The 12,655-nt window shown below is 49.9% G+C and overlaps 2 protein-coding genes across 2 annotated transcripts; both read right to left on the bottom strand.

Moving 5' to 3' along the window:
* LOC120642036 lies at positions 1-2,336 on the bottom strand. The gene is made up of 5 exons (XM_039918409.1): positions 1,470-2,336; positions 987-1,383; positions 727-898; positions 439-657; positions 1-358 (listed from the first exon to the last, which is right to left on the bottom strand). Exons 1-5 carry the CDS (start codon positions 1,677-1,679, stop codon positions 154-156), a joined length of 1,203 nt encoding a protein of 400 aa, XP_039774343.1. The 5' UTR covers positions 1,680-2,336; the 3' UTR covers positions 1-153.
* A 3,057-nt stretch (positions 2,337-5,393) lies between these two features.
* LOC120642034 (plasma membrane ATPase) lies at positions 5,394-12,054 on the bottom strand. Its single transcript, XM_039918408.1, has 14 exons — positions 11,827-12,054; positions 10,385-10,504; positions 9,977-10,213; positions 8,236-9,120; positions 8,029-8,133; positions 7,801-7,945; positions 7,547-7,711; positions 7,235-7,473; positions 7,100-7,132; positions 6,937-7,018; positions 6,688-6,848; positions 6,414-6,587; positions 6,150-6,332; positions 5,394-6,066 (listed from the first exon to the last, which is right to left on the bottom strand). Exons 1-14 carry the CDS (start codon positions 11,866-11,868, stop codon positions 5,782-5,784), a joined length of 2,856 nt encoding a protein of 951 aa, XP_039774342.1. The 5' UTR covers positions 11,869-12,054; the 3' UTR covers positions 5,394-5,781.
* Positions 12,055-12,655: the final 601 nt, after the last annotated feature.

Below are 12,655 nucleotides of genomic sequence, written 5' to 3'. Positions count from 1 at the left end.
TAACATCACAAAGTACTTGTTCATTGCATCAACATTTAAGCACTTAAGTTACCGGTTTCCATCTCCACAGGACTGGTCATCGAAACTAAAGTGTCTTAAAGACAACTCCATTGCATAATATTACAGAACAAAATAACACTCATCAATCACATTTTATTCAAGCTTCAGTTTCTTCTTGCTTCTAGTATTTGCAGCTGGGCTGGTCGGCCTGTCAACCTGAACTGACGCCCTTTTTGGTGTTAGCTTCTTCGTGACACCACATTTCTTCATTGGTGTGAGCGCTGTATGTGCTGAGGCAGCAGGCAGAACAGGAGGCAGAACTTGGAGAGGCACAGGATCATTAGATCCAGTTCCAGATCTTGTGTGAAAACAAGAAATGTCTATCAGTGAGCTGTAAATCACAAAGTATTGAAAAGTGAGAACAAAACAAGACCATACCTGCTAGCCGTACTTGTTGAAGTACTGGTTGTTGTCTTCTTCCTTTTCTTGGCACCTGATGATGATGAAGATGATTTTCTCTTCCCTTTCTTGTGTGTAGCATTAGCCACTGCCTCATTGTGTGGCCAGACCATTCCTGATGCAGGAGTGGCCACAATAATGCTACTCTCTGTGGTACAAGCAGCTGCTTTCTTCTTGAGCTGTTTCTTTGGTGGACCCCTGAAAAAAATTATTTGATATAGATGTCTAAAGGCAAACGCATATGGTAGTAATGTCCATGGAGTTTACCTCTCATGCTCCATTGCAGGTATATCTTCTAGATTCCCATTGTTACATTTGTACCAGTGGTGCCCTAACTCTTTGCATATTGGGCACTTATGTCTCCTCTTGCCAGTCTCTTTGCTACCAGTACCTCCACTACCTCCCTCCATAGCTGATTTCATCCTGTTCTTGTGCCTTCCTGCAGTTGACTTGAGCAATGGAGGATGCATGAAGAAATCATGTGTGGCTTTGGGCCAGCAGGACTTGTCAGGAATACTAGGGACAACCTTGATATGCAGCTTTGAATTTGTCAACTGAGTAGTACTCATGCACATAGTCCTCTAAAATTGCACCAGGAATTGATGTGATATATGCAATAGCATGTTTGCAGGGTATTCCTGACCCTTGCCAAGCCCTGCAGGTGCAAGTCCTCTCAATTAAGTTGACTACAAACCTGTAGCTGCTGACAGAACGCTCCTTAGCACAAAGTTCTCCAATACCATCAGGTGAGCTTGTGATAACTTCAATGTCAAGGTTATAGCTGTCTTCCCTCAACTTTTGAACTATATGAGGCAGAATCTTGCCTTGAAACTGCTGGACAATTCGTTTCCTTTGATTCCATTTAATAAAGATTCGCTGTCTAATGGTATCCATCAGGTCATCCAGGTTCTTGCTCTTATGATCCTTTACTTGTGAATATAGCAATTAGTGGTTATGTACTGTTGAAATCAGTGCAAAGAAAGTGACCAAAAAATGAACTTATTGCTTACCCAATTGTTGAAGGACTCAGCCAAATTATTTGTAATATAATCCACCTTTGACAATGTGGAGAATTGGCTCCTGGTCCATAATTTATTATGGTTTTCCTGAAGATATTTCATAGCCTCTGGTTTGTGTTCAGCCATTGCTTGATAATGTTTCTCAAACATGTAAGGGTTCTGGATTTTCGGGACCAATATCAATATATAACCCTTCCCCATCCACACCTAGGTACTCATCACGTGGGTTTGGGTTGGTCATTTGTTCAGTTTCATGATTATGAGTTCCAAAGCTTAGTTCTGTTATGCTAGGACATGGCATTGAAGGAGTGCATGGGGGTGCAACTGACTTGCTAGTAGTAGTAACATCCCATACAGGAATCTCAGGAGGCTCACTATCAGGACTATGATAACAGAAAGTCATATAACTGCACTTTGAAGCTTCATGTTTTGCAAACATTTCAACCAAATCTTGGTCAGAAAAGACTTGGATATTGGCCTTTGTATCCATGCATGAGTAAAACAGTTTTACTACATCGCCGAAACTGGGAGGACACTTGTCAACAACTTCATCAACTAAATCTCTAAAGTTGGTGAAGTCAGCATCCATAATTTTTTCCAAGTTGTACCATCTACCACGACAGTTGGGAGCAACGTTTCGAATTTCTAGCTTGAAGCGACTATTGTCGTCCATCCTACAGATGAACAACAATGCAGCCTCATCACATATGCAAGCAAATACAAGCCAATCACACCCCTCTGCTTTCATGAGCAATCGAAATCGTGAGAAAAAATCAGTAATGTACCTGGCGCGTCTTCGAGCTCAACCTGCCGGCGCTGCCGTACGCCCCAATGTGGCCGCACTCCGCAGCGCCCCCACGCGGCCAGGGCGGCACCCCCTAGCGCCCCGACGCGCGGGCCCCCGACGCCGGGCACGCAGCACCCTGGCGCGGGCCGACGCCGACGCCGGACGCGCGGCGCCCCCTCGCGGGCCCCCGACGCGCGGCACCCCGGCGCTCCTCCATGCACGGCTGGGAGGCAGGGCCGGCACGGATCCAAGGGGCGGTAGGCGGCGGCCGGCTGGCGGACCCAGATGCGGCGGCGCGCTAGGGTTCATGGGAGGGAGGGCGTAGAGTGGAGTGAGTAGATTGACTTGTGGAGTAGCACTAAGGGATAAATGGAATGAGGGCACAATCGACAATTTCATAGGTAGGTGCCACCCGTCAGAGCTGCGAATCTGTTAAATTATAACACCAGATGGACGGAATGGTACAGACGTCAAAACGAAAATACGCGATGATATAAAGATGTCACCAAACTTTTTAGTAATATAGACGTCGGGACCATCTTTTATAATGGTATACATGTAAAATCCTCTCGGACGTGCCCTTTATTCCAAGCCAAGCTCTCTCGTCAGAATCGACGCCAATTTCTCGCAGGCATCATCTCCCTCTGAAAGCTCTCAGCCACTGCCCGCCCAGTACAAGCTTTCACCATCGCTCCCCGTCCGAGTCCCACTTGCCCTCATTCCCCCCAACGAAACGGAGGTTCTCATCTACCTTTGCCTGCACAATTCTGCAGCCGGTGCACTTGCCTGCGGGACCAATCAATCAATCGGAGTCGTACTATATACTCCTCATAATGCAGCTTCCAATCTCTTCGAATCATCGGCTAGCTAGCTGCTAGGCTGCAGTGCAGCCTCGGCTTTTGGGTGCTGCCTGCCACGGCGAGGCGATGGGGATGCGATGCCAGATGCGCTCGCCTACCTCCACCTACATGAGATTGATCATGAGATAGCTAGCTATCTTATCCCGCGCACGGGCTCAGCTCCGCCTGCCCCCTCTTTTAAGCTCCTCCAGTCGATCCTGGGCCCCCGCAGACCCCACCGGATCTGAATAATGCAAACATGTTGATCGGGCACCGTTCCGTTCAGGTTCAGCAGCAGCTAGCAACACCGGCACGCACTTCCCTTTTTTTAAAAAAAAAATTGGCGGAGAAAAAAAAGGGAAAAACCAGATTCACGAGCCCAAAGAACTGGAATCGGTTGCAAAGCCAGCAGCCAGCGGCAAAGCATACATGGCCAGTTATGCTCCAACTGAATAAAGCCTCCTGCAACGAGTGAGGGCGGATCGTCTGAATTTGGAGCCTCTTCTTTTAGCCATTCAGAGCTGCGGCCGGCCTTGTCCGATTCGTTGCCCTGTCCTTGGTATGTAGAATGTCGACACTGTAGAACCGATCCGTGTTGATCATTTGTACTTGTACCTCAGCGCTGAGACGATTCCACGAAGCCAACGGCAGGCATGAGATGCTCCCGGCCGGAAAGTGGCTGAAGCTGAAGAACCGTAGGAGATGCCTTGGCGGCACCCTTATCGTCTACTACGTGCTTAGCCATACCAACTGTGCGAGAGAAAGGAACAGTATGCGCTACGCCCGGGCGACGGGTGGAGAAAATGACCGGAGCTGAACAAACAGTATGAGATGCCCGCGCTGCACTGACGCCGTGCGCTGCGCCCCAGACGAAGCAGATCCCTATCATGCTAGCTCAGTTCGGTGCAAATAGGTGACTTTTCGTGCACCTCCAATTCTTTTAGTTCAAAATTTTGTACTATTTTTCTAAAATTTTGTACTACTTTTCTAAAACAAGATCCTGTTTTGAAGAAATAGTACAAAATATCGAACTACAGTCGGAGGTGCACACCAATTTGCACCTTCCGCACGAAAGCAAGCGATGCCTACCTGGCTACCTACTTGCCTATACTGCACGAGTTCAGGTTCAACCAAAGGCAAAGGAACAAGATCAACACGGCGCGTCGTGCCACAGGACGCGATGGGGGTGCCCGATCGGCAGATGATGAAGAAGGGACAGGCGAGCATGGCGCTGGAGAAGAGAGATCAGATAGAGAGGAAGCGATGTCACCGAATCATGATGCCTACCTTACCCGCCGGCACTTTGGATGGACGAGCGCCGCCGGCCCATCGGAGCGCGCGTCCGCGTAGGACGCAATTGCTGCAGGAATCATTCGCTTTTTTCCCCCTTCTCCCGCTGGAGGGCGGGGGCGGCGATCCCCCGCCCGGCGGCCAGCGCCAACCGCCAAGCAGGGACAGGACGCCAGCGACGCGCACTACCGGTGGTGCGCAGGCGACGGGGGCACGGCGCGCGGGGGCGGATCGCGACCGGGATAAGCCGAGCCGTGAGGTGCTGTGTGCCATGTGAGCCGCCTTGCCGTGAGTGATCCGGCGGCGATCGGTCGCCGGATCGGACGTCGCGGGCCTTTCAGCCGGCGCCGGAGCGACCTGCGTCTGCCCCACGCCTGCCTCGCGCTTTTTCCGTACGTGCCCCAATTCCCCCCCCTCCGTCGTGACTGTTACCGGCTTGTGGTTGAGTGCGTTTGGGCAGGCGGAAAGGGAGAGGGAAATTGCAGGCGAACACTATTCCTCATTCCTCAATGTCGCTTTGCCCTTTTTTGGGGATGATTGGGTTCGGTTCGCTTGGATTTGTGCAGTCCTCGTGTAGGCGTACAGAATCCCCGAATACAATTTGTCAATTTGATGCGCCACGCTACAGGCGAGAGAGAGAGAGAACCTTTAGTTTCTCCTCTCTTTTTTTCCTTTACAACGCGCATACATGCCCTTGTCCATATTATTTCTCTCCCTTTTTTGCAGACTCGACATCAAGATATAGAGCCTGCTGATTTCTTGCCACATTATCATTGCTCCGGGGATTATTTCCTTGATGCTGACCTGCACTTTTGCAAGTGCGCGCCGAGTAAAAAGCGTCCCAGCTTTTATTACGCGGTGAAAACTGAAAAGGAATTGCGGCACCAGTAGACAGAGACAAGGCGTTAGTCTTAGCCAAAAGGTGATCCACGATTACAACTCAGAACCATGCTCTTGGTGGTAACTGTATGTATACGACTCAAAAGGGAGAAGAGAACAAGACAGCACACACTCTTGCAATTGCAATGTGGCAGAAAATTTGTTGCATTATTTCTCCATCTCGCATTCCGCGAGACCACCGGGCTAGTTAGGGGAAAACGCAAGTAAAACGATTACAGCACGCGCACACTCCATCCACTAGTGAAAAGAAAGTGTAAAGGAGAGAGGGGGGAAAAAAAAGCTCCCTAGCAAGACGGAGCACCCAACCATACCATCATATAGCAGTATCTGGTGGTGGTATAGCGCTTTACAACTAGGGCTGCTGCCGGTCAGATCAGCCACACGGTTTTTTTCTTTTTGTTTTGTTTGGTTTGGTTTCAATTCAGACGACTCCGTTCGCAGTACGGGGGCAAGCAAAGGTTTCGTCGACGTCCCGGCGGCGCGCGCCTCACACCGTGTAGTTCTGCTGGATGGTGTCGATGTCCAGGCCCTTGAGCTTCACCACCGACTCCACGTGGCCCTTGAGCGTGTTGAGCTCCCGCAGCCTCGCGATCTCAGCTCGTCTCTTGGCCTGCTCCGCGATCTCCGACAGCTCGCGGTAGCTGCTCTTGTCTTGGAACAGCGTGTTGGAGGCCACCTCCGGAGGCTGCAGCCCGTGGAGGGTCCTCTGGGCGGTGGCCCACTGCGCCTCCCTCTCTTCCCGCCCGTAATCCTTCTTGGTGGTGAAGGCAGTCTGCACAACAGCAACAGAATTCCATCAGCAAACCCGCTTGAGAAATCAGGGGGTTACGGCCAACGGCAGGAGTGGTTGCGTACCTTGTTCTCGAGGAGGTTGTCCCAGGCCCTGCCGCTGAGCACGAAGCGGATGAAGAACTTGAACAAGTCGAGAGGGAAGTAGAAGACGATGCTGTAGAGCCAGACTACGCCAGCCCAGCCCCAGCCGATGCCCTTGATCCTGGCAAAGCCCCAGTTGGCGTACACGGCCAGTAAGGTCGCAACCTGCACCAACAAAAGACAGGCTCAGATTTGTTGCGTTAATTTTCAGGGGTAATAATTCAGAGGCAGCCAGCTAGTACTTACAAGTTGAGCGAGCAGGAAAGCGGTGACCAGGAGCAGTCCAGGGCGCTCCACGAAGGACCAGCTCCTGGAACGGGTGACGAAGATCAGAGCCTGGCTCACAATACTAACTTGGAGATACAGTGCAGACATCATCTCATGCTCGCTGTCCCTGATTGGCCTCACACCGAATTTATCCTGCGCAACGGCACCATAGTGAGAAAAAAGAAGTTTCAGACATGAATGTGCATACAGAGTGAGGAAAATCTGTACTGTTGAATAAGGTTTGAGAACCAACCGAGAAGAAGTCGGTCTTGTGCATGGCCCAGAAGAAAATTACTGTCATCAGAGCAAGGTAGCTTCCGAGGACAATACCGGTAGCAAAGATTTCCTTAAGCTTCCAGCTGTCAGGCAGGGGAGATGGCTTAACTCTGTCCTTAGAGATGGTCATGATAGTACCTGCATTATTGTTTTAGACATTGAGAATCGATGCTTTTACTAGAACTGTACAGTTTCAATTACAGTATTGGAAAACAAGAACACATACCATCATTGAGGATGGCAATGATGAGCACCATGAAGGGCGAGAAATCATATTTCCAGATCAAAGCAATGAGCATAAACCCAAGCTGCAAAACAAAATTAACGTTAGGTTGCAGAGGAAGTAAACTTTATATTTGAGTTTAATTTTTTGTGTCCCGTGTACATACCACAATACGGATGGTGATGGAGACAGCGTAAATCTGGTGATTCAGAAGATGAAGCAGAGAAAAGAGTCAGAATGCTCATCATATGCAAGCTAAAGAGAAAAGGCACACAAAAAACATGCCTAGAAAAGAACTTACAGTGTAGTTCTTCATCCTCTGGAAGATGCATCTGCTGGTGAGCACAGCGCTGATAATGACGCTAAGACCCGGCTCAGTAAGTACTATATCAGAAGCACTCCTTGCAGCATCAGTAGCATCAGCGACAGCAATACCAATGTCAGCCTTTTTAAGAGCTGGGGCATCGTTGACACCATCTCCGGTCATACCAACGATGTGCTTCTTCTCTTGCAATCTCTTCACAATCTCGTACTTGTGTTCTGCATAAGAGAAACTCCATCAAAAAAAGATACCTTACATAACAAGTAAATAATATTTAGGTATTTGGCGCACCAGGGAAGACTCCGGCAAAACCATCAGCCTTTTCGATGAGCTCATCGACAGGAAGTGCTTCAAGAGTAGAGTCCTTGTTTTGGCCGAGCAAAGAGGAGGAAGGATACATGTTGGTGCCCATGCCAAGCCTCCTTCCAGTCTCCTTACCAATGGCAAGCTGGTCACCTGAAGTACAAAAGAAGTCCAAATTAAGCACTCATGGAAATACTGGCCCAGTAGATTTCATGACCATTTAGTAGTAACAGGATTTGTACCAGTGATCATCTTGACGTTAACACCAAGAACAAGAGCCTTGCGGATTGTCTCAGCACTGTCATGCCTAGGGGGGTCAAACAGGGGCAACAAACCAACGAATTGCCATGGTCCACCAGGGGAGTCCTTTGATTTCTCAGGTACTTCCTGTGGAAAGATTACATTGGGAATAAGAATATGGCTCCCTGATCAACACAACAAGAACATGGAAAGATCATCAGCCAAGATACCTGTCTGGCGACAGCAAGTGAACGAAGACCGCGCTCAGCATACTTGTCGATCATAGAGTGCACCTTCCTCCTCATATCCTCTCTGCAGTTGCACAGGTCAAGAATCTGTTTTCATTACAGAAACAATTAATTAGTTACTCAGAAAAAAAAGTACAAATTGCAATTGATCAATTCAAAAGGAAGCAATATTAGTTCACTATTCCTCACCTGCTCAGGAGCACCCTTGCTGACACGGTGCCAGTTGCCATCCGAATCAATGTACGTCAGAGCAGTCCTCTTGTCAACTGGGTTGAAGGGCAAGAAGTGCACCTCCCTGATACCAGCCCTGGCCTCCTTAGGATCAGCAAGCATGCCAACCATGGCAGCATCAATGGCATCCTGGTTCTCAGTCCTTGAAGCTCTTGCAGCCAACAGCAACACATGTTCTTTGTCAACACCCTTGCAAAACACCTCGACGAGGTTCTTGTCAACACTAAGCTTGTTGAGGGTGAGTGTGCCAGTCTTGTCACTGCAAAGCACATCCATACCAGCCATCTCCTCAATGGCAGTCATCCTCTTAGTAATGGCACCCTGCTGTGAGAGCTTGTGGGAGCCGATGGCCATGGTGACCGACAGCACAGTAGGCATGGCAATTGGGATACCACCGATCAAGAGGACTAACAGGTTCTCAATTCCGCTGCGGTATGGACGGTGCTGGATCGGGAACATGACAATAATCTCGATAACGATACCGACTGCAATGGAGCAGATACAGAAGTTCCCAATGGCGGTGAGGACCTTCTGGAAGTGTCCAACCTGGTTGGTGCTGTCCACAAGATGAGCAGCCTTTCCGAAGAAGGTGTGCACTCCGGTGGCAATGACCACAGCCTCGATTTCACCCTGCTTGCATGTTGAGCCTGAAAAGACCTCATCACCAGGGCCCTTGGTCACCGGGAGTGACTCTCCAGTAAGTGCAGACTGGTCAACCTTAAGAGGATCACCCTCAAGGAGACGAGCATCAGCAGGGACAATGTCACCGAGCTTGATGCTGATGATGTCACCAGGAACCAAGATTGCAGCCTCCTGCTCGCCCCATCGGCCATCTCTCAGCACCTACAAACAGGTAAACAAAATCCAATGAGTTCAAATGATTTAGTAAATCTTTTTTTTTCTTCGAACAATCAGCTACAAAGTTTACAATGAATACAGCTTATTTCAGGTTGTCACTATCTACATGATTGCATCATGGCACCTAACACATTTCAATATGTATGACTCGCCACAACTTGGACAAATTAAGTCTATACGACAGCGATGTGCATGCCAGCGATGGCATGATTTTCTTCTCTAACAAATTTGAAAATACAGGAAAGAGACAGGCAGGATGGCCACTCAAATTGAGAATTCTGAGCCAGTTGACATGAATTGTTGTGCCATATAGAAGGGTCCCATATATAAGTCCACATGCAAGACAATAATACATCCTCCTACTCAGATACTTGCACATTATTCTACCATGGATAAGACTAAACCTACGTAAGAAAGAAACTGGAACTTCACTTCCTGTTGCACTGCAGAAAAAAAAATGTAGGTCCAAATAATCGGTAAATGTTAAGGTGCCCTTAACTACCCAAATTCTTTATGCCAAATTAACAGTATCCAATAGCTGTGTCCCTATCGTTTCCTCAATAATGGAATATATGCCCAGTCATGACACATCCAATGGACCATACAGAACTTTAAGTTTTGGACATGACATAGTTGAACCTTTTCCGGCCTAAAAGCTCACACGGAAAGATTCCTCCTTCCACTATACAGCAACTTGTCCATGAAAATATCATAGCCACATTATTATGGAATATAAGTACATGCATTTTCTTTTCCTTTTTATTATGGTTTCGAAACCTGTTTTTCTTTAAAAGATGTTTTTTTTTTATTTTGTTCACTGCAGCCAACATGTTGTGCTCACCTTGGTCTTGGGGGCAAGGTTGGCCATGAGCGCAGCTGCAGCGTTGCCGGCGTTGTTCTCTTCAATGAAGGAGATGGTGGAGTTAATAACCAGAAGCACGATGATACCAACAAAGTCCTCCCAGTCCGGAGGCTTGCCGCCGCCGTTGGCCAGGGCAATGGCCATGATGGCAGCCATCTCCATGACCCAGGACAGCGGGTTCCACATGAACCCGAGGAACTTGAGAATCTTGTTCTCCTGTACCACACACAAGACAACCAAAAAGTTTAAGCATCACGAATTACACATACTTCCTCTTAATGAAAAATATGCTCAGGCACGATCGCGAAAAAATGGATTACACATACATGGACCCAGTCCAGTCCAAACAAAAACGTGCTTATGCAGATTTGATTTAGCTGCTGTTACCTTCTTCTCCTCGAGCTTGTTGGGTCCGAAGATCTCGAGACGCTGCGCGCCCTCGCTGGAGGACAGCCCCTCGCGGGTGCATTTCAGCTGCTCGAACACCTCCTCGATGGGGATGTTCTCCTGCAAACACAGACACCATCACTGAGGTGAGATCAAAGGTTCTTGGCAGTCATAGCCAGGACAGTCAAACAGCATCTCCATGAGGAGGGCTGTCTACTTGCGTGGGCCCACCATGTCATCCACTACCAGCTAGAGGCCGAAGGCCTTGTACGGGGCCAATGATTGCCGACAGTACGGCCGTCCGATCTCGATCAGAGGCCGCTGGCGCAGGGTGCCCGTGGCCCGCTCCGCACTTTCCGTGGCCCCGCCCACGTGTGACCCAGCGAAGCACGGGCCTGGAGATTCGTGCCTGCGCATCCATCCGTTTCCGGCGTGTGAACCCGGCCCGAAGTGGACGGAGCAAAAGAGATGAGCAGGCGCGCCACTCGTCAGGTGGGCTGTGGCCGCTCCGCCCGCTCGGTCAACAAGATTAAAGAAACAGAAAAGCAACAGCTCAAAGGTGCACGGATTTTCTCTGAGCCATCGCCCTGCCGTGATGGCCGTTGATTCGCGTGCCCCCGTGCCAAGTATAATAAACACCTTTAGAGTTTTGACTTTACGCGCAATTTCGTACACCAATAACCACCATTAACTTATTCGGTTACGAATAATAAATTATTAATAGCAGAAATTATATTTATGGTTACTGAAACATCCAAAGGAAAGTAGCAGCTAGTAGAGCTGGACTTCACAAATTTAGATATTTTAAGCTTGTGTTTAAAAAAAATGAAACCATCGAGGTATGCACAGCACAGATCTACGGGGAAATAAATTTAAATTTTGTTTGATGTAGCAAAAGAAGGAAACGTATTAAACACGGCGGATTAAATCAGCAATAAGTGAGCGAGCTAATTCATAGGTGGGTCTTTCTCCCTCGTGAGATACTAAATAGGTGGGCGGCGCGGCGGCGAGCTGTAAGCATTCAAACGAACAGGTCACATGAGCAAAACACACGGGGGGAACATGGCCAGGTGGCTCTTCCCCTCGCCGAAAAGCCGTTGGGAGATTGATCGTAAAGGCGGCGACCTCAGCTCGCCCCCATGCGAGGGGTACATGATCAGGATTCCCTTTTTGGGGGTTGAAAATCGTTACTATGCTTGTCAGTGAAATTAAACTGGTTTCGGAGTTGAGGAACTTCTCCATGATGATTTTCCTCCAGCAGCAGGGCGAAGGAGGAACGGAGAGGGAAAATAAAAAGTCAAAAGGAAACTGATCGTCACACGCATGATTGAAGCAGAGCGCAGATACTAGACTAGAGAGTAGTAGCATGCATGTAAAAAAGTAGCCCGGAATGAAGGCGCAAACAGGCGCTAGTAGCGGCGGCGATGATTTTGATTCCTCACCAGATCGACCGCTTCATTCTTGATCTCCTCGAGCCCACCCATGGCGGACGGGTCCTGCCAGTCCGCGCCGAGCGCGCTGCTGCTGCTGCCGGGACGGGCGGAGCAGGGCTCCGGAGTGCCGGAGCTCGCTCTGGCTTTCTCGCTTCTCTCCTCTCGCGAGGGAGAAGGGGAGGAAGTGGTGGTAGACGGACTGGTAGTGGTGGGCGGCGACGGCAACCGGAGGAGGCGATGGGGAAGCCTATATAGGGGCGAGCCGCTTTATACCCGCGGCACGGCACACCCACCTCCTCCTCCTCCGCCCGCCGGTGGCGGGCCACCCCGAGCAGCCCTACCGCCCGGGGGGCCCACCGAGCCGCCAGTCGGGGCCCGGGCTCGCGTTCTCTGTTCGCGTCCCCGTCGAGTTAGGCCGCCCCTTCAAAGAACCCGCCGCACCTGGCCCGTTGGCACCCGGTGAGATCTAGCCTCCCCACAGCCCGGCCGGGCCCCGCCCGTCAGCGACGTGATGTAGAGCCTGCGCGGGTGGGCGTGGAAATATCTGTCCATCTCCCGGTTTGACTCTCCGCGCGGGGGTGTGGCCTGGCCTGGCCTACGGCCTCGGGCCCGGGCGGAAGGAAGGCCACTTGGTGGTGGGCCCGCGTCGTCACGGGATAACGGGCGCGGGGGCTTCTTCTCGGGTCGGTGAATTTACGAGCCCTGGTGGCCGATAGATTCCCTCCCCCAGGGAGGATGGAGCCGCCGCGCCGTGAGATTCCGTTGGTGTCGCACCTTGAAATTTTTGGATTTTAGAATATAATTAAAATTAAAAATAAAATAATAATTTTTTCATAAT

This window comes from Panicum virgatum, chromosome 7K, assembly GCF_016808335.1.
Source record: "Panicum virgatum strain AP13 chromosome 7K, P.virgatum_v5, whole genome shotgun sequence".
Classification (NCBI taxonomy): Eukaryota; Viridiplantae; Streptophyta; class Magnoliopsida; order Poales; family Poaceae; genus Panicum; species Panicum virgatum.
This window is presented reverse-complemented; position numbering and strand designations above follow the sequence as displayed.

Excerpts from the sequence above, each read along its gene's own strand:
- LOC120642036 (XM_039918409.1), bottom strand. The coding sequence starts at position 1,679 with ATGGGGAAGGGTTATATATTGATATTGGTCCCGAAAATCCAGAACCCT. Across the intron at positions 658-726 it reads CCTGCAATGGAGCATGAGAG|GGGTCCACCAAAGAAACAGC; the intron begins GTAAACTCCATG and ends AATTTTTTTCAG. Across the intron at positions 359-438 it reads TCAACAAGTACGGCTAGCAG|ATCTGGAACTGGATCTAATG; the intron begins GTATGGTCTTGT and ends TTTTCACACAAG.
- LOC120642034 (XM_039918408.1), bottom strand. The coding sequence starts at position 11,868 with ATGGGTGGGCTCGAGGAGATCAAGAATGAAGCGGTCGATCTG. Across the intron at positions 7,019-7,099 it reads CCATCACCATCCGTATTGTG|CTTGGGTTTATGCTCATTGC; the intron begins GTATGTACACGG and ends TTTGTTTTGCAG. Across the intron at positions 6,067-6,149 it reads ACAACCTCCTCGAGAACAAG|ACTGCCTTCACCACCAAGAA; the intron begins GTACGCAACCAC and ends GCTGTTGTGCAG.